The sequence below is a fragment of the Mytilus californianus genome, unplaced genomic scaffold, assembly GCF_021869535.1.
Source record: "Mytilus californianus isolate M0D057914Y unplaced genomic scaffold, xbMytCali1.0.p SCAF_12, whole genome shotgun sequence".
Lineage (NCBI taxonomy): Eukaryota > Metazoa > Mollusca > Bivalvia > Mytilida > Mytilidae > Mytilus > Mytilus californianus.
Window position 1 is genome coordinate 59,476,544 of NW_026262604.1, and position 27,170 is coordinate 59,503,713.

The 27,170-nt window shown below is 32.3% G+C and overlaps 1 protein-coding gene and 1 long non-coding RNA gene across 2 annotated transcripts; both read right to left on the reverse strand.

The window, feature by feature from the left end:
• Positions 1 to 2,680: 2,680 nt before the first annotated feature.
• Positions 2,681 to 8,984, reverse strand: LOC127722121 (ficolin-1-like). The gene is made up of 4 exons (XM_052228964.1): positions 8,857 to 8,984; positions 5,687 to 5,783; positions 3,954 to 4,118; positions 2,681 to 3,045 (listed from the first exon to the last, which is right to left on the reverse strand). Exons 1-4 carry the CDS (start codon positions 8,968 to 8,970, stop codon positions 2,810 to 2,812), a joined length of 612 nt encoding a protein of 203 aa, XP_052084924.1. The 5' UTR covers positions 8,971 to 8,984; the 3' UTR covers positions 2,681 to 2,809.
• A 688-nt stretch (positions 8,985 to 9,672) lies between these two features.
• Positions 9,673 to 26,574, reverse strand: LOC127722127 (uncharacterized). Its single transcript, XR_007991662.1, has 3 exons — positions 26,357 to 26,574; positions 25,521 to 25,611; positions 9,673 to 9,769 (listed from the first exon to the last, which is right to left on the reverse strand). It is a non-coding gene; the product is annotated as an uncharacterized LOC127722127 (long non-coding RNA).
• Between the last annotated feature and the right edge of the window lie 596 nt (positions 26,575 to 27,170).

The window sequence follows — 27,170 nt, forward strand, 5'->3', positions numbered from 1 at the left end:
AGTTCTGAGTCGAACAAGACTTTGTATATATTTGAAATGGGAATGTACTTTTTCTTTTTGGTAGATATCTTGCATATAGACCTTTCAGTAATATTATTTCACAAGCTTTTAGTCTGTCATAACTTTTGTACATTTGAAATTACGTTTAGGGCCTGGTAGACAGATAGCAATGCATCCTGTGGTGATGGGCTAAAATGATAAAAAGACTCATATATATCCGGCATGTCAATTAAATGTTCCGAGTCGGACACGACTCTGTACATTCTAATAAAGGGATTTAAAGTTTCTTGTTCATGCAGACAGACATTAAAAATTCTTCGCAACACACACTCATCTTTTAATTCATAATCACTACCATTACATTCAAATGATCCGAACAAGAATCAATATGCACACAACAAAAAAACTGAGTGATTGTTGCTCAGTATAAAGTTTTCTATGTTGTGTTTTGTAGACTATTGTTGAGTCTTTTTTTCGTTTTTTGTTTTGTTTTTTGCCATGATATTGTCAGTTTGTTTCAGCGTTATGAGTTTAACTATCCCGTTGTTTTCTTCCGCCTATCTTTTATATATTTCTTTAAAATCCTCGCAGTTTGAGGGAAGGTTATGATAAGTAAAATAATCAGTCACCATGCTGTATTTGTTTACATTAATATATAGTTTCAGCTTTGAGATAGTTCAGCAGTGGTAACAATAAGGACCGATAATTTCAGTGGTCTTGTTTAATAAATATATGCTTTTCTAGTATTGCATGATATTGTAACCTCAAATTCATTTACTTGTATCACTTCTTCAAGAACATTGAGGCTGACCTGCTAGAAACGATCCCACAAATCAGTTCAAATTAACTTTGATCACAAAGATGGAGAGAAAGTTATGATTCAATCATGTAAAACATGTCAAATTAAAGAACCTTAGTGAGCGCGCTCACATACCCCACGTCCCCACATTGTCATTGGAGAAATAAAAAAAGTGTATGAAAAAAAATTTGTATCATAATTTCCTGTCAATATGCACATCTACATAGTATGTCCTTATAATTGACATTCACATCGCAACACACACTCATCTTTTAATTCATAATCACTACCATTACATTCAAATGATCCGAACAAGAATCAATATGCACACAACAAAAAAACTGAGTGATTGTTGCTCAGTATAAAGTTTTCTATGTTGTGTTTTGTAGCCTATTGTTGAGTCTTTTTTTCGTTTTTTGTTTTGTTTTTTGCCATGATATTGTCAGTTTGTTTCCGCGTTATGAGTTTAACTATCCCGTTGTTTTCTTCCGCCTATCTTTTATATATTTCTTTAAAATCCTCGCAGTTTGAGGGAAGGTTATGATAAGTAAAATAATCAGTCACCATGCTGTATTTGTTTACATTAATATATAGTTTCAGCTTTGAGATAGTTCAGCAGTGGTAACAATAAGGACCGATAATTTCAGTGGTCTTGTTTAATAAATATATGCTTTTCTAGTATTGCATGATATTGTAACCTCAAATTCATTTACTTGTATCACTTCTTCAAGAACATTGAGGCTGACCTGCTAGAAACGATCCCACAAATCAGTTCAAATTAACTTTGATCACAAAGATGGAGAGAAAGTTATGATTCAATCATGTAAAACATGTCAAATTAAAGAACCTTAGTGAGCGCGCTCACATACCCCACGTCCCCACATTGTCATTGGAGAAATAAAAAAAGTGTATGAAAAAAAAATTGTATCATAATTTCCTGTCAATATGCACATCTACATAGTATGTCCTTATAATCTACACAGTTTCATGAAATTCTGTTGTGTGGTTTGAGAGGAGTTGCGATGACAAAAGGTTGCAGTAATATATTGGGCAAATAAGTTCAAAAGTGCGTAACTCCTGGAAAAAAAATTGAATCGTAATTTCCTGTCGATATGCACATCTACGTAGTATGTCCTTATTATCTGAAAAGGTTTCATGAAATTCTGTTGTGTGGTTTGAGAGAAGTTGCGATGACAAAAGGTTGCAGTAGTATATTGGGCAAATAAGTTCAAAGGGGCGTTACTCCTGGAAAAAAAAATGAATCGTATTTTCCTTTCGATATGCACATCTACATAGTATGTCCTTATTATCTGAAAAGGTTTCATGAAATTCTGTTGTGTGGTTTGAGAGGAGTTGCGATGACAAACTGTTGCAGTAGTACATTTAAGTAAATAAGTTCAAAGGGGCGTAACTCCTAGAAAAAGAATTGAATCGTAATTCCCTGTCGATATGCACAATTACATAGTATGTCCTTATTATCTAAAAAAGTTTCGTGAAATTCTGTTGTGTGGTTCGAGAGGAGTTGCGATGTCAAGAAACAGGACTGACGGACTGACGAACGGACAGACGGACAGACGGACGGACAGACAGACGGACAGACAGACGGACGGACAGACGGACAGACGAACGGACAGACGGACGGACGGGTCAAAAAATTATACCCTCCGCAACTCGTTGCGTGGGGTATAATGAGGAAGGAGATATCAAGGGTCCATTAAACCTGTATATCACACTGACCAGTTATAAAAGTTTCTGATGGTCTTTTAATCAATGTATATTTGACAAAGTGAAAATTGGTAACATACTATTTTTCAAATAGTTCACTCATGTCAACAAAAAATATAGTATTTCAATCATTTTAATAGAAAAGAAATCCGCTGATGAATAGCAGAGTCGAACTGTTTCAAATTTTCAAATGATTGTTTTGTTATTATTGAGTGTCATATTAAGATTGAGCAGCGGTCGTGACGTTAACAATGATCTGTACTGTAAGTTACACATGAGTGATTGTTATGCTCTACGGAACATCATTCTTGTCGATTTAAGTGAGTAGTAATGTCCTCTCCATTCAAACCAGTTCAAACCATCAGCATATGACGCATGCCTTCCGCTCAAATACTGACCATTCAGGTTGCTATGGTGACAAGCATTGTACCACCAAGCTCCTTTAAATTCCTGGGCACATTTGATCTTATTTTTATCTTTAGTCGAAAACATCTGTCCATTATGAGTCGCAAGCGCATCTCCTAAAAAATCATATTGATATATTAATTTGATTGAGTGTTATTGATTAACGATTAGAAGACCCGCAATGTTATAAATCGAATGAATTTTTAAGTAATTTACCAAAATGTATTTTACATCATCGCCTTGTCAAATACATGTATATAATAAACAGTATGGATCACGCGGCATTTGTCAAGCTATCAGGTTGTTCATGGAATATACAATATAAATGTGATAAAAAAAAACTAAATGATAGATTTTTAAGATAAAATATGAGAAGATATCTATTACAATGGGCTTTCGAAAAAAGAAAAGAAATTTCCGGGTCACGGGACTCGTTTTCTAGCCACAAAACCAAATAGGTAAAATCATAACTCATTCCAGTATAAAAGTTACATTATCTGAGTGTTCTACCCTTATATCATGTATATGGCAAAGATGAAAAAATTGAATCAAACAAAAAAATTGTGATTTTTTTAAAAACAGTCGCAAAAATGAAAAGTTTGACAAATGAATTACATTCTTCTCTCCAAATTTGCACATTTCATTAAATATCTAGACCAATTTTTTCTGCTATTTTACAATTCAAGATGATGGGAGACACCCGAGCAACCTTAAATATTGGTTTGACAATTTATAGCTCATAAATTTAAACTCCCTCAGACTCAGTTGACCTTAGACCTTTTGTGTTTATATAAAGAACCTCTCTTCGTTTTAAGATTTTAATTGTTTCGTAACTTTTGCTTTCTCAAATTTTGGCTTCGAGCGTATCCCGTGAAGTTTATTCCAAACACGGTGACTTATCCCACTGTTTAATGCCATGTCAGAGGATATGTTGTTTTGACGAACCTGCTAAATATACCCATGTCCTGGAAAGCTACATCTACTAGAAAATTGTAACAACTATTGAATTTATTTTTAATAATACCTGCATCTCCTGTATAGTCACTGTATTTCAGTTTGAATCCAGAACTTTCATCGCTTATAGAGAAATGTGTGTATTCAGCATAACGATGATTTCCGTCAAAATCCTCTAATTCGATTCTCATAGTAAAGTTGCCTGGGTTTGTCAATAAATGTAAATATGTATTACCTGAAAATTAATGGATTAGATTTAAAGTAGATATACAATTAAGCACGCAAATCCCACATGCAATGTTGACCCCAAACAGTTTTGATTGTGTGTATGCCATGTCGATATGAAAGCTTTCAAATATGGTGTATAATTTGGTCTAGGGCATACTTGATTAATGTTATTCTATAAACTCGTGTTGTGACAGGCCTATGAGAATCATAGCGATGGGTTGAAGCTACTGTAAGTGAACTGCCAGTCACCGATTTTACCATGGTCCATGGTCCTGAAGCCAACGCTTCAGTAAGGGAATGATTCAAACTGTTTATTTTGTTTTAACAATGATGACCTTAGAAGGTTTTGGCTGTTTTGCTTAGTGGCTACAGGACATCATGCTTTCTAACTAATTATAGTTTGCGTGGGTTTTAGAACTTTTCCGGGCCAATTAGAAGGCTTTCGAAAAAGTTAGTTTGTTTTCCATGCGACTGTTAATATTGGTATTGTTAAGGTTTTGAAATGTGCAAATTAAACGAATTATAAAGTACATTCAAACCTGCTATAAATGTCAACTGTAGCAAGCGACACCTGTCTTGCCAGTCAACTTCTACTTTTCTCACTGTAGTTACATTTATACCGCATACATATTAAACTTGAATTACCAGGTCACCTTTCGTGTAAGGTCAGTTTCCTCTGCTCCGGATGGTGACCTTTATTTGAAGGTTTGACTGTAATTTTGAAATTCTTATTTTGAGTTTAGATTGCAATTTTCGTTCAATCACTCGGGCCTTTGACATTTAACATAATATTCCAATAGGAAATTCATCTAACCAAAAGAAGATAAACGGTCAATCTTAAAATATCATCTGATGGGCTGTGCTACGCTAATAATATTTTATCGGATGCTTAACTTATCCTTCGCAAAGTGTTTGTTCATCTTGCAAGATCGTTGTCAAGAAACATTTTATAAATTACTAGGCATTAGGACTTTAAACAGCTTTCACCAGCTAGTAAGATTAACAGACTGGTTCCCTGTCCTTTATTCGTTTGGCTTTGACAACAATGGTAACTCAAATGCCCGTATGTTTTAAGGGATATTACCAGCCTAGTAAGATGAATTACGTGTACAAGGGTATTTGATTGGCATGTATTGACAAATATTGAACACAATCTTTCACCTGAAATGTACAATTTGTTCAATTGATTGAAATATGTGGAATAATCCGGAATCTATTTTAATTTCTTCGTCTGTAACATTTTTGTTTATAACTGATGCATTCAAGGATATAAATCTGTAAAAGAAAAAAATACGGCTCCACAAGTTTTTGAGTACCATCCCTGTCGAAAAAACTTTCATAAAAAGATCTAATTTGCATCAAGACCAAGAGACAGAATGTGATTTGTTGTACATGTATATTATATTTTTTCTTAACCATAGAACAGTCTAGAAATGTTCGTTTTTCTATTTGTTATCGTCGTTTCTACTCAAGACTAAACCTCTGACCAGATATGCCATACATTCGTTTTACATGTGTAATGCACTTTCTATGCTAATTCAAATTGTAACTCAAATACGTAGACATACAGCCTACCTAGCCAGAACTCTTCACTCATATTTCCAAATCCTAGTTTGTAAGAATCCCAATCCCTGTAAAATTCAACATTGCCGTTCATTCTTCTCTGGAATACCTAAAATAATTAGTAAAATCTTAATGGTATAGGGACATGGTTTTTGCAGAGACATATCATATAACCGATACAAACAAACAATGTAGATGTCTGAGCAAACGACGACGTGTGTTTCTGAGCCAACCTTCACCAAAGTAAGAACCAATTAGTAAACCGTCATGAATATTAGCTACATGTATCTCCAAAAAAATAATCTCAATAAATTTGAGTTATTTACAGAAAGTTGGTACATACACTTTTTTTTTGAGAAGTCAATGTTTTGGCATTTGTCGGATTGTTGTTCTTGTTTTTTTTATCCTTAAACTGACACCAAAAACTTCTGTAATTTCTACAGAAACCATGGTTTAAATGCTACTATAAGAAGAATTTTTTGCTTTGTAATTGGAAATTGTGTTTAATTTTAATATTTCATTACTGAACGCTTGCACCCATGAGTACAGATTGTTATTATTAGTCAATACGTGATTATTCAATTCAGTAAGTGCTTGATATTCCATACATCTTGTTTTTATTACTTTTTTTCATCTGACATTTTAACATCACAAGATAGGTGTCAAGTAAAGTTCAAAAGCATAAATAATTTGTATCACGTGTATAAAGATGACTTCAGCATATTATATTGTCACCAATTAAGAGATATTTTCTCTTCGTTTAATCAATTTAATTGCAGGTATAACAAAAGCAGTTTTGTCAATATGCAAATTGTGTAGTGACATTAACTTCCAGTCGGGATTACAAGCAAGACTGAACACATTGAAATTGTGAAATTAGTAATTATAAAAAAAAATTATTGTGTAAATGGTTTTCACATAAGAATGTAAATTGCAATACAGATAAATGGAGTAATTACAGACGGAAAATCTCACATTAATAACATGAAAACTTGCAGATAAACATAATAAAGGTATTGAAATGGTCATTATCCAATAAGAAATTTTACCTAATTTGCAAGTTTTCAGTTCACTGTCATCAGTCTCTATGATTAAATATTTAATATAAAAAAAAAAAAAAAAAACGGTTGACACAGACATTTGTCTCACCTATCTGATGAACAGCAACATTGCTTATTAATTCAGTCACTTGACCATGATATAGTGGATACGGCCTAAAAATGGTCGACACGCGGAGATGTACAGACAATAATGTAACTTTATAGAAAATATCGTTTTTTATTGTAAGTAGTTCTTATCGAACTAGCTTAAGCGGAAAAAAACTTAACATTAAAAATTGCTAATTAATTCAAAGTCACTGGACCATGGCCTAGGGGGCAGGGCCTAAAAATAGTCGTCAAACTGATATCTATTGATAGTAATGCAACTATATACATATAATCATTGATCTATCACATGTAGTTCTTATCAAACTGTCTTAGCCAGAAAAACTCAACATTGAAAATTGCTAAGTGATTCAAAGTCACTGGACCATAACCTAATGGGCAGGACCTCGAAATAGTCATCGAACTAATATGAACTGATAGTAATGCGACTTCATACAAAATATTACTTGATTTATCACCAGTAGATCCTATCAAACTAACTTAAGCAGAAAACTTAACATTGACATTTCCTAATTAATTCAAAGTCACTGGACCATTTCCTAGGGGGCAGGGCTTCAAAAACGTCGTCAAACTGACATGTACTAGTAGTAATGCAACTTCGTAAAAAATATCATTGATCTATCAAAAGTAAATCCTATCAATATAACTTCAGCAGAAAACTTAACATTGAACATTGCTAATTGATTCAAAGTCACTGGACCATGTCCTAGGGAACAGGGCCTTGCAATAGTCGTTAAACTGATATGTAATGGTAGTAATGCAACTTTGTACCAAATATCAATGATCTATCACAAGTAGTTCCTATCAAACTAACTTAAGCAGAAAACTTAACAATTGTGACGCTGTTGCCGGATCCGACACCGCAGACTTCGCCGTCGCCGTCTCCGGAGACGTCGCCTGTTATTCCAATTCCTATATATGTCTGCCTTTCCGCGACTTTCGTCGCAGGCGAGATAATAAGGATACGTGGTATGGTGTCTTTTAATACCATTTGTAAATATTTTATTTAACTTAATTTCAAAGGCACTAGTCTCTGAGATAATACTCTATATACATTTACAAGTTAACCAACGATAATTAACAATGTATATTTGTTAGAGACAAGTGCGAGTGCTCAATTTTCAGAATTTTCAGAATTTTGACGTCAACTTAAGGCGTTAAAATATGATAAAATATACATAAACAGAAAAGGTTTTACAAAATGCTCCTATCTGAAGTCGTCGGATATCTTTTTTAAAGATAGTTTTTGTTATCGTAAATTTCACTTCTATGTAATTCATTTGTAAAAAAAGTCAAAATTATATTCATATTACCATGATTACGGATAATGCACTTGCGAAGTAACAAGTATTGTCAGATCACGCATACTGCTCTAACGAAGTAAAAAATATTGTCCGATCAAGGATAATGCACTTACGAAGTCAAAGTTATTGTCAGATCAAGGCCAATGCACTTATGAAGTCACAATTATTGTCAGATCATGCATACTGCACTAACGAAGACAAAACTATTGCCAGATAAAGTATAATGCACTTACGAAGTCAAAGTTATTTTCAGGTCATAGATAATGCACTTTTAAAGTACCAATTATTGTCAGATCATGGATAATGCACTTATGAGGACACAATTAATGTCAGATCATGCATACTTCACCTTCGAAATCAAAATTATTGTCAGATCACGGAACATGCACTTACGAAGTCACAATTATTATCAGATCATGGTTAACGCACTTACGAAGCCACAATTATTGTCGGAACACAGATAATGCACTTACGAAGTCACAGCTATTGTCTGATTACGGATCAAGTACTTACCAAGTCTAAATTAATGTCAGATCATGCATTATACATTATGATCACACCACTTCACTTCCTCTTTTAAGGTAAAGATACATTTTGTCGTACCTAGGACTTGTTTTTCTATAATTGTGAAAAATCAATAAATTTTGAAACAAAGTCCTTAATTTATAAATAGACTATCAAGGACATTTGACCATTAACTAATAGTACTTACTGTCCAGCTTCCTCCATTATCATTCATTTCACAGAGTACATTAAATGTGCTGTTCATATTGATTTGGTATATACCCGTTTTGCAGATAGGGTTTTTGAGATCAGAACAGTCCATCTTAACATCACATAATTTTACTAAAAGAAATAGATTCATTCAAAAATAGTACTTGATTTTAGGAATGTCATACATTATGTGTTTTTGATTGGTGAAAACGGAGTATTAAAAATACATAACGCCAGAAAAATTTCTAATTATATATCATCGTAAGTAACTCACAATGGAAAAATATAAAAATTGTGGTAAGTTCACCTGTTGTAAACCCAAAATTATGTCACTTGGTTGGTTGGATTTGACAAATACGAATACTTATTTAAACCAATTATCGTCCCATAAAGGACATGTTATATATAATGATTACAATAGACATAAGTAAAAAAATAAAAATAGTGAGAATGCTTATAATAATAAGGATTTAACCATAGCAGTTGTTTATTTACTGTTAAATATTTAAAAAAAATTACAGCCACAGCGTTGAATATTTCTTCATGTTCACAAGAAAGAAACCAAATAAATATGTTTTCTCTATTTAGATTAAAGCAAAAACTAATATTACTTGTCGTTGTTCGAATGCTGGACTTTCCATCAGAAAATGAATTCCATCTTCAATTGAAGTTGAAGAACACAATTTACAAATTCTTTAATTTTTGTCAATTTTTCTATAACGACCCTCTTCATTCTTTCCCAACCTAGTCAGTCTTACTAAAGGGCTTATACAACGAACAATTTTAAGACTAATTAAACTTACTTTCACAGTGAGGACCAGTCCATTCATCCGGACACGTACATAAATAGCTGTTCACCTGGTTACGACATATGCCTCCGTTTGTACAAGGCTGCGCATCGCATGGTGCTCCTGTTAATGGATAACATAGGTATAATTATATAAACTTTCCAATTATAATTTATAAAAAATATCAACTACTATACAATTCTTTTTTGGTGTATTGGCGAACTCTTCTATTATAATTTCTTTACAAATGACCACGTATCTGAACACTCCAGTCATTTTTACAAATTCGTTCTTATTTCTGCGTTTATGACAAATACGAAATTCAACATACTAACATTTTCAAATGCAATTAGAAAACACGGATATATCCCGATTTGAGCAGTTTTTTGTTCTTTATCACATTCAGATTAACTATTAAAATAAAGTATCAAGCATTCAAGTTGACTTTAAGGTCGTTCATATAAATACAAGTTTACATAGCACTAACTGGTTCATTTTTGCTTTGTGACTACCTACGAATAAAAACGTAGTTTGAAATATGCATAAACTGCATAAAATACACTTTGGTACATGTATGTAGCAGCTTTGTATGTCAGAAACCAGACTGATTCTGTACATTTTTTATTTTGTCACTGCTTGCAATACTTAGGAATATGATTATTACGCCATAATACTGCTAAGCACATTCCTTCTTCGAAATAATAAATAACAAAATATAGGTGTGTGGTGTGATTGTCAATGATACAATTATAACCAAACGTAGAAGTCGGAGTGCCAATGCTAATACTTTGTAGTTAGTTTTAAAAGGTTGAGGATGAAAAATTTCGAAAAATACAAATACTTAGAACTTACAGCCTCATTAAACTATAAACTAGAGGAGATATACGGAACACAATTATAACAAACGTCAACCTCTTGGCTGCAGGTTCAATTCTGGCTAAGGAAAGGCAAACGTAGAATGCGGTTGGGTTAAGCATATCTTTGAGCGCTCAACCTTCTCTAATATGGGACAATGGTGTATCAGCTATGACTGATTTATTAACATACATTAATAATGATTTAGATCAGTCAATTAACTGTACGAAGAGAAAGCAGAGACCAAAAGGACAATCAAACTTAATAAGTCGAAGAAAAGTCGACATTACCATGGTTAAAAAAAAAGAAGAAAAACGTCAAAAACGCAATCAAGTCTAGAAAACATTAGAATTTTGATATTTCAATTTTAGTAATAATTTTCGTTTTATTATCTATATATGATGAACAGCCGATCCTAGTGCAGATTGTAACAAAATATTATGTCATAACATTGTAAATAGATTATGTTTGTAATAAATAAGTTTATATTATTTACAAATAATTGTCTTATTGCTTTTTCTTAAAATTGATAAGCTTACATCAATATGAATTGATTACTTGTGCAATGCAATTATAACGTTTACAATTTCACAAATTTACTCAGAAGTGTATGATCAAGTGTAAAACTATGTACAATATGTAATTGGTCAATATACTGTTTCAAGAAAGTGTTTTAAGTAGTAAACAATTTAGTAGAAACACATCTTTGGCAACTCCAATTGGTTTAAATTCAACTCTATATCATTTGAGTGATAATCAACGTAATGTGTAAAAACATTCAAGTGACAACCATTACGGTTATTATGTTCCAGCTCATATAATTATTATATACCTTACCTTATTTGACCACGATATGCAAATCACTCTATTTCCTCTTTCGATACTATTAAGGAAAGAGAATATATATTGGTCGCTTATTTGGGTTTGTTTCATCAAGTTTGTATGTTTTTAAAGTATCATTCAAACAAAATCTTCGTTAAACATTCATCAAACCCCGCCGCATTTTTGCGCCTGTCCCAAGTCAGGAGCCTCTAGCCTTTGTTAGTCTTGTATTATTTTTAATTTTAGTTTCTTGTGTACAATTTGGAGTTTAGTATGGCGTTCATTATCACTGAACTAGTATATATATTTGTTTAGGGGCCAGCTGAAGGACGCCTCCAGGTGCGGGAATTTCTCGCTGCATTGAAGACCTGTTGGTGACCTTCTGCTGTTGTCTGTTCTATGGTCGGGTTGTTGTCTCTTTGACACATTCCCCATTTCCATTCTCAATTTTATTTTTTACAGAGTTTGTCTTTAGTGCCGTGTGGAGACAGTAGAGTGCCTCCCCGTGCTTCAGGTTTATGCTCTTATAATATACTAGATTATGGAGTGTGTGTCCGAGCGAGAACTTCTCTAGTTCATTACTTTAGGAATATTTATCAAAAAGTAGTATTTTAATATTCAGCCCCATTCTACTATCTAGTCAGACGTCAGTCGCTATCCTGATATACCCGTTCTTTTTCGGGTAATTAATACGGATAGCGTTTGACATCTTTAGCCGAACAGATTTATCATGTTTACATAATTTAATTCATTGTATGCTGGTTCATATTATGGAGTCTTTGCTCCTTTCTAATATAATTCACAAACAAAAAACAAATATGAAGCTTAGAAATGGAAAAATATTAAATACTAAACTCGTTCAAAGGGTATCTACACGTCTCAATCTTTGAAATCGCTTATCTAAAAATACTACCATCGCTAACATTTTTAACAATAAAAATCGTGGTTACCCTTCTATCGATAAGTGTCATGCGAAAAAATGACTTACATATCCCCGTCTTTCCACCAACAATACGGTAAGGTCCACGTTTAATGGTCGCACATTTTCTTTAAATTTTGAAACTGATATAACTTGAAAAACAAACAGTATTATTTATTTACTCACATGAAACAAACCGGGATGCGGTATTCAGTACGTAGGTGAAACTGGACGATATTTATCTAAACGCACTCAAGAACATCTGTATCGTTTTAAAAGACCCAATAAATTCAAAAGTATCATTTATCAACACCTTAAGAAGCACAATCACCCTATTAAATATTTAGCAGTTCAACCTTTAGAAGTAGTAAATAAGCAGCCTGGTGAATCTCATTCAAAGTTTGTACGATCACGGAAAATAATTGAATTAAATTGTATTAAAAAATTACAGACAGTCTACCCTCTTGGTCTTAATGATAATATCATGGGAATTGGTAATATATCAAGAACCGATTCTGTTAACATTTTGGATATAGTTTCTAAAACTGTTCGTAAAAACCGTTCTCATGGTCGTAGAAAAAATCGCAATCAAAGAAAATTTCGGACCAATCATACCAATATTTCGGACCTAATTTCTATTTCAAAAAACAACGGCAGACATTATCTGTTAACAAAGCTCTGTGCATTACCGGTTAATAAGTTAAATAAAATTTTAGAGGATTGCAACACAATTTCATATAGCAGTCCTAAGTATGAAATCGTTCAAATTATAATGGCATATTGTTATTCTAAACTGTTTCCCAAAATTGATCGCCCTGAAGATCATAAAAAACAGTTTATTAAAATAAAGTATGTCAATAAAGGTTTTGATTTTGTAAATATTGCCGGTATTTTTAACGACCATTCTGTTAAAGAACAAATTCCGGGATATTTTGATAATACTGAGCTCCCTCTTATTTGTTATATTTACAAGAAATCTACCCGGAAATTTGTGTTTAATTATAGCCAATTGTGTAAAGATGTTAATATCAGTGAAAATACACCCACTTCATGTAATTGCAGTAATTCCGAATACATTTATGGACCCATTTCCCATGTTATAACAGGAGATCTTAACATCGTTCAAGACCGAGAGTTAAAATCATTCCTCAGTAAAGGACCTAAATATCGTCCCCCGTCAATTATTAATTGGAATGAGTGTCGTAATATCATCCACGACTCACTCCATACTTACTGTTTGAAATGGATAAAACGGGCAAAAAATCTTTGGACTCTTTTTTTAATTCAGTAATGAACATAGTTGATGTACGTATTCAACATTTTAAAGAACATTTTACTCTTAACAATAACCACAATAAATCTATTTCTCGTATCAAACATAAACTAAAAGAACTAGCCAAGGAATTTGTTTTTGTCCCGGCCGATAAAGCTGCTAATAATATTATTATTGTTTGACGTAAATTTTACATTGAGGTTCTGAAAAAAGAAATCACCAATTCACCAACATTCCAACTGACTCCATTTTCAGAAAAAGACATTTGTAACAAACATAAACTTTTAGCTACCGCTTTACAAGCAGAACCAAATACAATGAAAGTCCAAACTATGTATTGGCTTCCTAAGCTACACAAAACACCTTACAAATATAGATTCATTTCGTCTTCAAGCCATTGTTCCACTACTAAATTGTCTATTCTTCTTACCAGTACACTTGGTACAATCAAAAACCTGATAATAAATTGTTCAAATAAGGCCTTCGAAAATAGTGGAATTAATTACTTTTGGAGTGTCAAGAACTCGTTGGAAGTACTTGATAAATTACATGCATATATTGGTGATTTTGAATCTGTTCAAAGTTTTGATTTTTCTACCCTATATACCACATTGCCTCACATTCTCATTAAGAAAAAATTCACACACCTAATTAAATGGGCATTTAAAGAATGTGAATATATATGTTCAAACTCTTTTAGGTCATTTGTTAGTAGCAATAAACAAAAAAACTATGCCAATTGGACATGCTTTGATATTATATATGCCCTTGAATTTTTACTAGATAACATTTTTGTTCGCTTTGGAGATTCCGTATATCGTCAGGTTATCGGAATTCCAATGGGGACTAACTGTGCACCACTTATTGCGGACCTTTTTTTGTATTGCTATGAGTTACAATTTATGACAAAAATCAGCAAAGAACCATCGAAACAACATCTGATACACAAATTTAATAATACTTTTAGATATTTGGATGATATTTTGGCTCTCAATAATGACGACTTCAGTATGTATACTAAAGAAATTTATCCTGTTGAACTTACTTTAAATAAAGCTAATACTAACAATGACCACTGCCCTTTCCTCGATCTTGATATCTATATCATTAATGGAAAGCTTAATACTAAAATATATGATAAAAGAGATGATTTTTCATTTCCTATCGTTAATTATCCATTTTTAGATGGTGACGTTCCCTTGTCACCATCTTACGGTGTTTATATATCTCAACTTGTACGATTCGCTCGTGTATGTAACAATGTTTTAGATTTTTACGAGAGAAATTTATGTATTACTGAAAAATTATTACACCAGGGTTTTCGATATCACAAACTAGTCAAAACATTTACTAAATTTTATCATCGGTATAAGGACATCATTCGTAAATATAGCTCAACATGCAGACTTCTTATACGTTCAGGTATTTCACATCCAATTTTTTACGGAAATATTCTTTATAAAGCACAAAAATGTCAGTATTCACCTCTGAAGCTAACAAAACCTTTAAATAGACTTATTAAGAAGGGATATAGTTACGATACTGTTGTCAGGTCATTAAAGATTGCATATTTTGGCGTTAATATTGATTCACTTATAGGGTCTTTGCATCGGCACTAAACACATTTATTTAAAAACCAGTTGTTGGCATGAAACGGGTTATGTTCTTCTCATATATGTTATGATGGTATGATACTTAACCCCTAACGGGAAGGATTGTGCCTGATATTCATATGATGAAGACATAATCTTTCAATCAGTTTAATTGAAGTCTGGAGCTGGCATGTCAGTTAACTGCTAGTGGTCTGTTGTTATTTATGTATTATTGTCATTTTGTTTATTTTCTTTGGTTACATCTTCTGACATCAGACTCGGACTTCTCTTGAACTGAATTTTAATGTGCGCATTGTTATGCGTTTACTTTTCTACATTGGCTAGAGGTATAGGGGGAGGGTTGAGATCTCATAAACATGTTTAACCCCGCCGCATTTTTGCGCCTGTCCCAAGTCAGCAGCCTCTAGCCTTTGTTAGTCTTGTATTATTTTTAATTTTAGTTTCTTGTGTACAATTTGGAGTTTAGTATGGCGTTCATTATCACTGAACTAGTATATTTATTTGTTTAGGGGCCAGCTGAAGGACGCCTCCAGGTGCGGGAATTTCTCGCTGCATTGAAGACCTGTTGGTGACCTTCTGCTGTTGTCTGTTCTATGTTCGGGTTGTTGTCTCTTTGACACATTCCCCATTTCCATTCTCAATTTTATCTCTCTGATATTTGCAATATCAACATCGAATATTTACGATGTTAAAATATTACCTTTTGTAAATGTACATATTTTAATTTTCCTTTTCTTTTTATTCTTTGGAAATTCATGAACGGTCATTCGAATCATATTTGTCCATAAAATGTATCATGTTTTACAGTCCCAATAATCAATTTCTTATTTCTCAGCAGTAATATACCCTCTGCTCCATCGTATGGTGTTTACATATCTCAGTTGATACGTTATGTTCGTGTATGTTCACACTATACGGTTTTAATATACATGAGTGTGCTCCTTAAGCAGAAACTGACTCAACAGAGTTATGAGGAGGAAAGATTAAAAATGACGCTCCGCAAATTTTATGGACACCATCACGAATTGGTTGATCTATACGATGTATCTGTGTCTAAACTAACTAACGACATTTTTACCACGTCTTAGATGGTGGTTTTCCATCTACGTTGGCTGGTCTTCTACGTACCGAACGTAACCTATACCCGAATATGACTGTTTTGCCGAGTGGCAATTCGTATTGCTATTAGACTTGTCTCGGTATTTATACATCCAACATTCATGTATTTAGTTATGATGTTTCATTTGTAATTATGGTAATATATTGTTTTATATCTTATCGTTTGTCATGTTTGTGGTTTGTAATTCTATTTTTTTTTTCTTTATGTATGTAAAAGTGAAGATAATTAATCACCAAGTCCATTTATAATGATTTTTAGTTTAAAGCAACTATATGCAAAGGATTTATTTTTCTTTTTACACAGTTTGATTTAGAAGAAAAACCGACATTGTTAAAATATACAAATAATTACACCATTGCTAACACAATTCTATATTAATAGTCTTGTAATGAAAATACATCAAATAACACCATTACAAGTTTAATCCCAATTCTATATTTATTTTTAGAATTTTAACAGTGACGTCACTTTTTTTGGCGTTGAAACATTCGTGTGACGCACAGTTCATAATTCTGTTGTGCTTTCGTAAATTAATTTTAGGTGTTCGTTGTTAGTCTGTGGTTTACATGTTGAAATGTACTATTATATTATTTATCTATGTATTTTTCTCTGTGCTGAGTGTTCTAACATTTATTTGTACTGTATTCCTGTCGAAAAATGTTGTCATTTTATCGGTATTTATAACATTGCCATATAAGCGGGAGGTTTGGCTAGACATAAAACCAGGTTCAACCTACCATATTTTCTGAAAATGTCCTGTGCCAAGTCAGGAATATGGCAGTTGTTATCAAATAGTCCGTTTCTATGTATGTTGGCGTTTGTTTTTGTAGCAGTTCAGTGTTTTTTGTTGTTCCGTTGTTTTCCTCTTATAGTTGATATGTTTCCCTCAGTTTTGGTTTATGACCCGGATTTGTTTCAGTAAAAACAATCTTAGACTATTGGACAGCGGTATACTACTTTTGCTTTTATTTACAATGCTGTCCTATTTTGTTATCGTTTTCTATCGTATTGTATTTGACAATGGGTAATGACATTGAAGCGTACATAATTACAACAGGACTGTTTTATCACAAGACTAGTTTGGGTTGTTTGAGAAAAACAGTTTACCGGTATTGTTTTCCTGAAAGTATATGCTGGCAGAATGAATAAAGATGATTTCAAGATTTAAACTATGTTTTCGCAACTTATACATAGCTTGTGGTAATTTAATTGCTTTTTACATATTGCTATGATGTTTATTAATAATATGTGGTGACATTGAATCGAACCTGGGTCCTGAACGCACACAAGAGTATTCCGAGAAAACATTGTCAATATTCCGTTGCAACATTAGAAGCATTAGAAATAAACTGAACTATAATACCGATACCATTGAGGATTATGATGTAGTATTCACATGGTGGTGGCATTATTGTGTTTTTTAAAAATTATGTTCACATAATCCGTCGACAAGATTTAGAGCATGACGAAATTGAGAGTATGTGATTTGAGTTAAAGACCAAACTTCTATTTTGATTAATATAAATTATAGGTCGGAAAGGCAATCTACAGTTTATTTCTGGCAATATTTTGATCAAATGTTGAAAAACGCCTTGGATGAAAATAATTGATAATTTGTTTAGGTGATCTGAATAAAATTTTTATTTCTGAACTACCATCAACTATAAGAGATGTTATTTTCATTAATGGTCTGATTAACATAATTGACAAAGCCAAGCACTTGGACACACAAACAGGTAGCTCGTTTCTACTTGATTCTAATTAAAGTACAGATTCTATACCAGTTTTTAATAAGGACACAATACCTATTGATAGAGGTAAAAGTGATCATGATGGAACCTACGTCACAATTGATTTTGGTTTTAGTTATTGGATCTGTATGGGATTATAAAAGAGGGGATTATGACTTAATGAAACAAAAATAAAACAATATTTAATATAATTTAATTCCTGATGCAAGTGACGTTCATGTTGCTGCTACAAACTTCACTGACACTTTAACTAATATATCATCTGCGTGCATAACTACATGGAAAGTAACTATAAGATGTGATGATACAGTTTGGTTTGATTCACATTTGAGACGGAAAACGAGAAAACGGGACAGACTTCGAAAATGTTTTATTCCTTCAAGAAGTACATCCGCTGAACGTAAATATAAGCAACAAAGGAACAAAGTTAATAACTTAAAAGAACAGGCTGATAGGCATTTCTATGCGACTATAAACGAGAATCTGGATGAACTCAAAGTGACAAACGGTAAACAGTATTGGAAGACCATCAATAAGCTAATTAAAAGCGACATACCAACTCATAATATTCCCCCGCTAAGAGACCTGGATAAAGAAACAGAAATGTATGAAATTTAAAATAAATATTTTTGTTGTTTTTCTAATTTAGATACTAGTAAAGATTAACCGGAATTTGAAGATCGCTGTCATGATTTTCACAAATAATAGTTAGTAAACAAGATGTACTTGATATTGTTTCCGAGCTTGATGCTAATAAAGCTGTGGGACCAGATATCGTTAGCAACAGAATGTTACTTGTTGTTAGAAATGAAATTTCTAAACCATAATGTTTACTTTTTAATTAATCTCTTAATGATAGAATATTTCCCGATCAATGGAAAATTGCTTCTGTAATTCCCTTATTCAAAAGTGGTGACAAATCATTACCTTCCAACTACGGGCCTGTCTCCGTATTGTCATATGTGAGTAAAGTTTTTGAAAAATTGTTTTCAGAATTAATTTTAACCATTTACATGAAAATAAACTGTTGTATTAGTATCAATCTGATTTATTCTAGGATATTCCACTACGCATCAATTAAACCGTACAACAAAATTTTATTGGCGCTAAATAATAAGCTAGTAACTAGCATTACACTTGCTAATATTAGTAAAGCTTTTGATACTGTTTGGATCAAGGCTTTACAATTCAAACTTGAAAAATGTAGTATAAAAGGAGATTTTGCTATGTTGGCTTAAAAGCTACACGTGTAAACGATCTCAGAAAGTCGTCTTAAAAGATTCACTTTCCAAATTTGGAAAATCAAACGCCGGTGTGCCACAGGGTTCGGTATTAGGACAGTTATTGTTTTTGATATATATTAATGATATAGCTGATGGTTTTTATGGATTTGGAAAGCTCTTTGCAGATGATACCTCAATAGGTCATACTGCCCCTAATGAATCCATTAAAACAAATGCAATCAGCACAGAACTTGTTTATTTAAGTAAGGGGTAAAAAAAATTGCTAGTGAAGTTTGATCCTAATAAAACAGATTTTATAATATTCAGTATGTAAACTATACAAAGTGATTTTTCTTTTTCTTTTGATAGTGTTTTATAAGAGCCAGTTCATACGAATAAGCATCTTTGTGTCATATTAAGTAGTGATTGTAAATGGAGTAAGCATGTTGATAAACGGATAGAAAAAACTTCGAAGCAGCTTAATGTTTTACCCAAAACTAAAATTTAGACTTAAGAGGGAATATTTGGAAAAATTTATATGACTTTTATTCGGCAAATTCTGGAGTATTCATCAGAAGTCTTGGGTAACTGTGGGCAAGTAAATTCTGATCGATTGGAAAATATCCAAAATCGAGGCAGTTCGAATAGTTACGGGATTACCAAATTACGCTTGCTAGAACAGTATCTATGTAGAGGGTGGAAGGGAAAATTTAAGCGTCAGACGGGAGGTTAAAAAATAGACTATGTTATGTACAATAACTAATAACCAAGCGCCAGATTATTTACACCATTTGGTTCCGGGTTTTGTATCAGATATTAGTAATAATAATTTGCGTAACAGTCAAAATATTACTATTCTTGTAAATAGTTTATCAACTTATCAACAGTCTTATTTTCCGTCATCTATTGCATTGTGGAATTCTTTTGACATAAGTATTAGACAAATTCCTACATTTTCCTTTTTTAGATTAAATTTGCATAAACCATTTTATAGAAATAACACTATTTACTATATTGTATTAATTTTTAACTCATAGAAAATAATGTCTTTAATGTCAATAATACTGTTGATTTATCATTATTTGGTGATGATGCATTGAGTACTGAAGAAAATGATATTATTTGTTTATCTGTGCAAAAGTTCATTGACAACCTTAACTCTGTAAACAACACATGTGATTAAATATATTTCTATATACATGTAATGGCAATAATCGAATGATCTTGATGAACAACTACTGTTATGGCATTTTATCAATAACGATTCAATGGATTTTAACGAAAGAATATAAAATCAAATTAAAAACCAATAGTTCAGAGAACAATTGAAGGTCTTTCCACATCAATGTTCTAAATTATTGATGAGAAGCTACATCCAGTTTACTCAAAATTACTATTGGCGTCCAAGCTTTGGTTTCTTCATACTGATTCAATTTATATATGGTTTCTATATACTTTTGCCTGAAATAAGGGAGATAATTGCCAACTTCCGGTTTAGAAAATGTCACTTCCGGTCTCATATGATAGCTTTATTTTTACTGATTCCAAAAATATATGGTTTATATATACTTTTGCATGTAAAAAGGGAGATAATTAGCTACTTCCGGTTTAGAAAATGTCACTTCCGGTCTCATATGATAGCTTTATTCACACTGATTCCAAAATTTATAGTTTGTATATACTTATGCCTGAAATAAGGAAGATAATATGCTACTTCCTGTTTATAAAATGTTACTTTCGGTCTCAAAAGATAGGTTAACCTATGGTCATTCAAAAAATATATGGTTTCTAAGTACTTTTTCATGATATAAGTGCAAAAAATACTACTTCCGGTTATTTCAAGGTCACTTCCGATAGACATTTTTCAAGGTCATATGTCAACCAACAGTTTGCAAAACACCCTATGACTTTATCATGTAACAAGTTGGAGTCATAATCAATTAACCTTAAATTGAATCATTTCAGGGACAATAACTCCTATAAGATGTCATTGGATTGTTTCAGACCAAATGTATCATATCTTAATCACAATTAGGCAAACATTTTGCACTTGTTCTTTAATTTGTATCTTTAAAAGTGACAGAGGAGATCAAATAACAAGGAAAAGTCAAAATTTAGAATATGACCTTGACCTTTGACCTTGGCCTCAATTTCATTTAAATGAACCAAGGAACTCAAATCAATACCTTAGGTCTCTATCACTTACCATTCATGCTATACATTTATATATCCCTTATGTCAAATACAGAAGGGGAAATAACTCTCATATGGAGTTTACGTATCGCCTCGGTCAAAATTGGACAAAACATCCTGAGGATATAATGAGCAATTTGGTAAAATAAATTTGTCGCTTTCTTTTACGGTTACGGAGGAGATGCAGTAACAAGGAAAACAGTGTTCAGGGAGATAACTCCTACAAAGAAAATTGTTCGGCTTAGAATGGGTAAAAATAAAAAGCGCATAAACTGTATGATATTATATAAGAAATATCTAAGCGACATCCTTCGAAACAAAAATTTTACGTGAGAACAAAATTAGGCGGAAGAAAAAAAAAAAAAAAATAATAATAATAATAATCAGAACAAATACACTAGGTCTTTCCACAGAAAAGTGGAAAGACCTCAATATTACAATCTGGTTAAAAATAGCATTGCCAGTGTCATATGATAGCTTATTGTGCGCTGATTCCAAAAATAAATGGTTTATTTACACTGTTGTTTGAAATAAGGAGACAATTTGTTACTTCCGGTTTGAAAATTTTCCCCATCCAATATTATTTGATAGTTTACATGACACCGATTCCACAAATAAATGGTTCTATATACTTTACATTAAATTAGTTTAAAATAAGGACTTCGGGTTTACACAAGGTTTCCTTTTGTCTTTTTCAAGGTCATATGGCCTGCAACCTAATGCATAAAATCCCATGGCTTTATCATGTATACATGTGAATTCAAAACTAAGGTCAAAATCTAGAACGTCAAAAGTACCTGTGACATTGACCTCAATTTCAAGGTCATAAATCAGGGAACTCAAATCAAAATACCCTAGGTCTTTATCATATAACGACTTTCGGTTTACACAAGGTTATTTCCGGTTGTCTTTTTCAAGGTTATATGGCTTGCAACCTAATGCAAAAAATCCAATGGCTTTATCATATATACATATGAATTTAACGCAAAGGTCAAAATCTAGAACGTCAAGAAAAACTGTGACATTGACCTCAATTTCAAGGTCATAAACCAATGAACTCAAATCAAAATACCCTAGGTCTTTATCATATATGGTTATTGAGTAATATCACTATATGCATGATTTTAAATATAAAAGGGGAGAAAACTTCCATTTAGTATCAACGTACCCTTTTAACCAAAATGTATTTGTTACGACATATCACAACTAACAATTTAGTGATAGTTATTGTCGATATATTATACGGTTTTTGAAACGCAGTGATAATAAGCCAAAATCAAAATTGAATAGAACATGACCTTGACCTTAGACCATGACCTAATTTTCTTTTTTTTTTCGGAACAAGGACCTCATTTCAAAAGACCCTAGGTCTCTATCACTTATGGTTTACCATTTCAAATGCATACCACTTTTATCAAATGCATAATGGGAAATAACAATTCGGTGTGTTTGTTTTATATTTATACTGTAAAAAGATTCACTCGATTAAAATCCATTGATTCGTTTCAACAAATTTCTTTTTGTTTTCATGTCTTTATTCTTTAATCAATTGTTACTATGGCTTATTTGATGTATTCGTTAATTAATGTGTATATTTTTTGTTGTTTTGAAGAAGACGTTACTAAGTTGTAAAACTTGTGTCTGATCCATTTGTCGTTTTTAGCAATAAAATATGGTTAAACTAATGAACTATTTATTAAGCTGTAAGTCAAAACATGAATGGAAACATTATAGTCAAAACATGAATGGAAACATTATAGTCAAAACATGCATGGAAACATTATAGTCAAAACATAAATGGAAACATTATATTCAAAACATGAATGGAAACATTATAGTCAAAACATGAATGGATTTCAGGTTGAATAAGTTTATCTGTTTATTCTTGTGTCCCCCTTCAGGTAATTCAAACTGAAATCTATTGGTTGTCCGTTCAATTACATTTGTTGTTAAAAGTAAAGCTCGATGATATCTTGTATAGTCGATATACATTTTATTCACTGTTTTTCTACACTGGTAGTGATGTAGATATTGATTTATTTTATAGAGGGTTTGCTGAATACAAGGCACATTCGGATTTACTGATCCCTTTAAAGGAATAAATCCCTGTCCAGCTTAGCTGGAGCAAGAGAAAAGAAAATATACACATGGGAAAATTCTAGTACAACAATTCATTTATATAGCTTCATTTTCATTTTATTTTTAAATATCATTAACAAATATAATTGGTAGTTGCAATGTTAGATATTTTATTATCTATAACTTCGTAAAATCGTTAAATCCCTTTGCTCTTCATTCAGCCATGACATTTCAGGCCCTCGAGAGAACAGAATAAATCCCTAAAATTGTAATTGCTGGGATGAAACTTGGTCTTCAAAAACACTATCAATAAAAAGCTGTTAATTGTTCAAGTTGGAGTGGTTTGATTAGTGTTGCGAGTTGTTGCTATTGCGTCAATAACATGAACCGACACATTTCATTTTTTTCCTAGCAACCACGTCGTCATCAACTAACATCATTAACTCAACACAATCAATGAAGGATATATACTTATACAAACCAGAAACACACAGTCGATGCACAAATGCATTTGTAAATTTAGGATTTTGAAAAAGGTGACAGGTTCTCATATTTGAATTGCAGAAGTGAACATTTCAACCAAGAGAATGAATAGAGTCCATGTGTGAAATGAAATGTATTTAGAGAAAAACAATATGAAAAATCGATTTTTGCTGCCATTGACTATTTATTTATTACTAATCTCTATTAGCAAACATATTAAGGTCAATCGATCTGTTTATTGTTGAAATTTGATGGATGTTCAATCAGAAAATACATTTTTTTAGACTAACCTACGTTTTTAAAAGGGGAGTTTTTCTCAACATAAGTAATCTGTGTGATGTTTTGTAAACTATTTATTGATTTTTTTCTTTTTTTTTCTTTTGCAATGTTGTGTCCTACATTTTACTTTTAATGTCCCTTTGGTTACCTTTGGATTTTACTGTCCCTTTGGTTACCTCTGGATTTCACAGTTCCTTCGGTGTCCTCTGACTTTTACTGTCTGGTTTCCTCTCATTTGCAATATCCTTCTTTGGTTTCGTCTGGCTTGACTCTCACTTTAGTTTTCCCTGACTTTTACTGTCCCTTTAGTTTCCTCTGACTTTTACTGTCCCTTTTGATTCGTCTGATTTATACTGTCCCTTTGAGTTCATCTGATTTGACTCTCCCTTTGGTTTCCTTGTATTTTCCACTGTCCGTTTGGTTTCTTCTGATTTTACTCTTCATTTGGGGTCTTCTTACTTTTACTATCCTTTTGGTTTCCTCTCACGACTCTCCGATTGGTTTCCTCTATTCCTTTGTTTTCCTGACTTCATTCTTCCTTTAGTTAACCATGACGTTTTACTGTCTCTTTGGTTATTCTGAACTTTACAGCTCTTTTGATGTTCGCTGACTTTTAATGTCCCTTTTGTTTCCTCTGACTTTTACTATTTCTTTGGTTTCCCCTGATTTTTATTGGTAATGTAGTTTATTTCTGTATTAACATGTCCCTTTTGTTTTCTCTGACTTGACTCTCTCTATCGTTTCCTTTGACTTTAACTGTCCCATAGGTTTCATCTGAATTTCACTGACATTTCGGTTTCCTCTGATTTAACTTTTCATTTGTTTTTTTTTTCTTTCTTTTACCACCCCTTTGATTTTCTCTAAGGACTACCCCTTTGGTTTCTTCGGACTTTAACAGTCTCTTTTGCTCCAATGACTTGATTCTACCTCTGGTTTCCGTTTACTTTACTGTCCTTTTGGTTTCATCTGAATTTTACTGTCCCTTTTGTTTCTTCTAATTTTAACTGTCACTTTCGTTTCTTCTTATTTATTCATACTGTGTAATAACTAAATACATCTTTATAGGTGATCGAAAGGAATGCTTAAAAAATATATTATATGATACACGTTAAGAGGAACCACAGAGGCATTTCTACCTCTTAAGAAAATTGAACATTAAATAAACGTTGCACATGTAATATATTCAAAAAGGAACAAAATACCGGCTAAATAGTAAGAAGTTGACTCTCTCTATGTCAGTAAGTCAGTGTTTAATTCTACTTACGATATGATAGGCAAACGTGTCCATTCATATTCAATGGAACACACCTTTCACGTTCTTTACAAGGATTCGTAGGCAGACAACTATCTCCATCCTGAAATAATAGTTATATAAAGAAAATCAGAACAGTTAACGTGTCCTTTGCAACAAACGCTCTTAACGTCTAGTGCAAAATAATGACAGTATATCATGAAAGATTTTACATTAATATTTACATTGTATATATATAAATAATGATTATTTAAAAGGAAATTTGGTAAAGTTAAATTATTTCTTTTTGACATATTTTCTTCAAATTATATACATATGTAGCGATTACACAAGAATTAAAAGAAAGACACATTTATAAGTAATTAGGACCTCTTATTCATGCTCTTACAGAAGTTAAAAATCTCAATGTAATTGTCAAGAAGACCAACAATACAAGTCGTCTCCCTTTGATACAATTTTTGCTCAGTATTTCATTAAATTATCATGGACCCTTTTTACATAGATTTTCTTTTCCAATATTGAAACAAATTTAGTAAAGGGGTGTCGTGAACTATTTTTTCCAATAATACTTGGTTACGAACCATTGCGTTGTAAAGTTACTTTTGTTTGTTTTCTGATCGTAAGCACCAGCACAGCAATTCACCGATAAAGGGTGTACTGGTTTTTCTTTTACTATAATAACACTTCAACAACATCCATCAACTATTACTACATATTCTTTTATTGCTACTATCACTTAGCTACTAATACTAAAACTACAACAACTACTACTACTACTACTACTACTACTACTGCTGCTTAATGATAATAACAAAAGTCATGAATCAGAATCAGAATAAAAATCTTACCACAGTATGATTGTCTAAGTAAGCAAATGAAAACCCTTCACTATATTTAAGTTGGTCTGCTGGTGAGGATACAGACAACAGTTGGCAAGTCAGGGTATCTGGTCTGTAATTGACACCACTACAACCTTTATAATGCGTACATTCCCGAAGACACATCTTTTGTCCTGTATTTTCCAATGCAAAAATCACATGTGCGTCCATCTGTTTGTTTTTCTGAAATAAACCTAAAACGTTTTGTATATAACACGATAGTGTAAAGTAAGAAATTATTACTTCTGTAAGTGTAAAGAGAGTTAGCATCCTTCTTCGTTGTTCTTGCAAACAATTATGACAACCGTTATCGGAAAATTTCATCGATAACTATTTTAATTATTAAAACAGATATATGCACTGATTTTTATTTATACAGTTTTGATTATGAGGAAATATCGACATGGTTACAAAACACAAATAATAACACCATTACAAATACAATTTCATTTTAATATTCCTGTGTTGGTTAGAAAATACATAAAATAACACATTAGAAACTCAATCCTAATTTTACAGCTTTAATTTAAAATAGCCTTTCAATACCGTCATAATCATGATAATTATTTGGACTAGTATTGTGAAAGTAATTGTTAAATTTTCGATCTCGTTCCATTTAATTGTATAACTTTCAAGATTATATATACGTCACAAAAATACGTCAGTTTGTGGAGTCCTGTGCTGTCTTTTATGGAAGATGTCCGTTGTTATTCTGCGGTTTACATGTTGTAATGTACTATTATATTATATTATTTATGCGTTTCTATGTGCTGGGAGTTCTTGC

Bases quoted from the DNA above. Each gene is read 5' to 3' on its own strand.
- LOC127722121 (XM_052228964.1), bottom strand. From the start codon at position 8,970: ATGGACTGTTCTGATCTCAAAAACCCTATCTGCAAAACGGGTATATAC. The intron at 5,784-8,856 runs GTAAGTACTATT...TAATTATTTTAG, and splicing joins ATAATGGAGGAAGCTGGACA to GTATTCCAGAGAAGAATGAA. The intron at 4,119-5,686 runs GTAGGCTGTATG...ATTAATTTTCAG, and splicing joins GAGTGAAGAGTTCTGGCTAG to GTAATACATATTTACATTTA.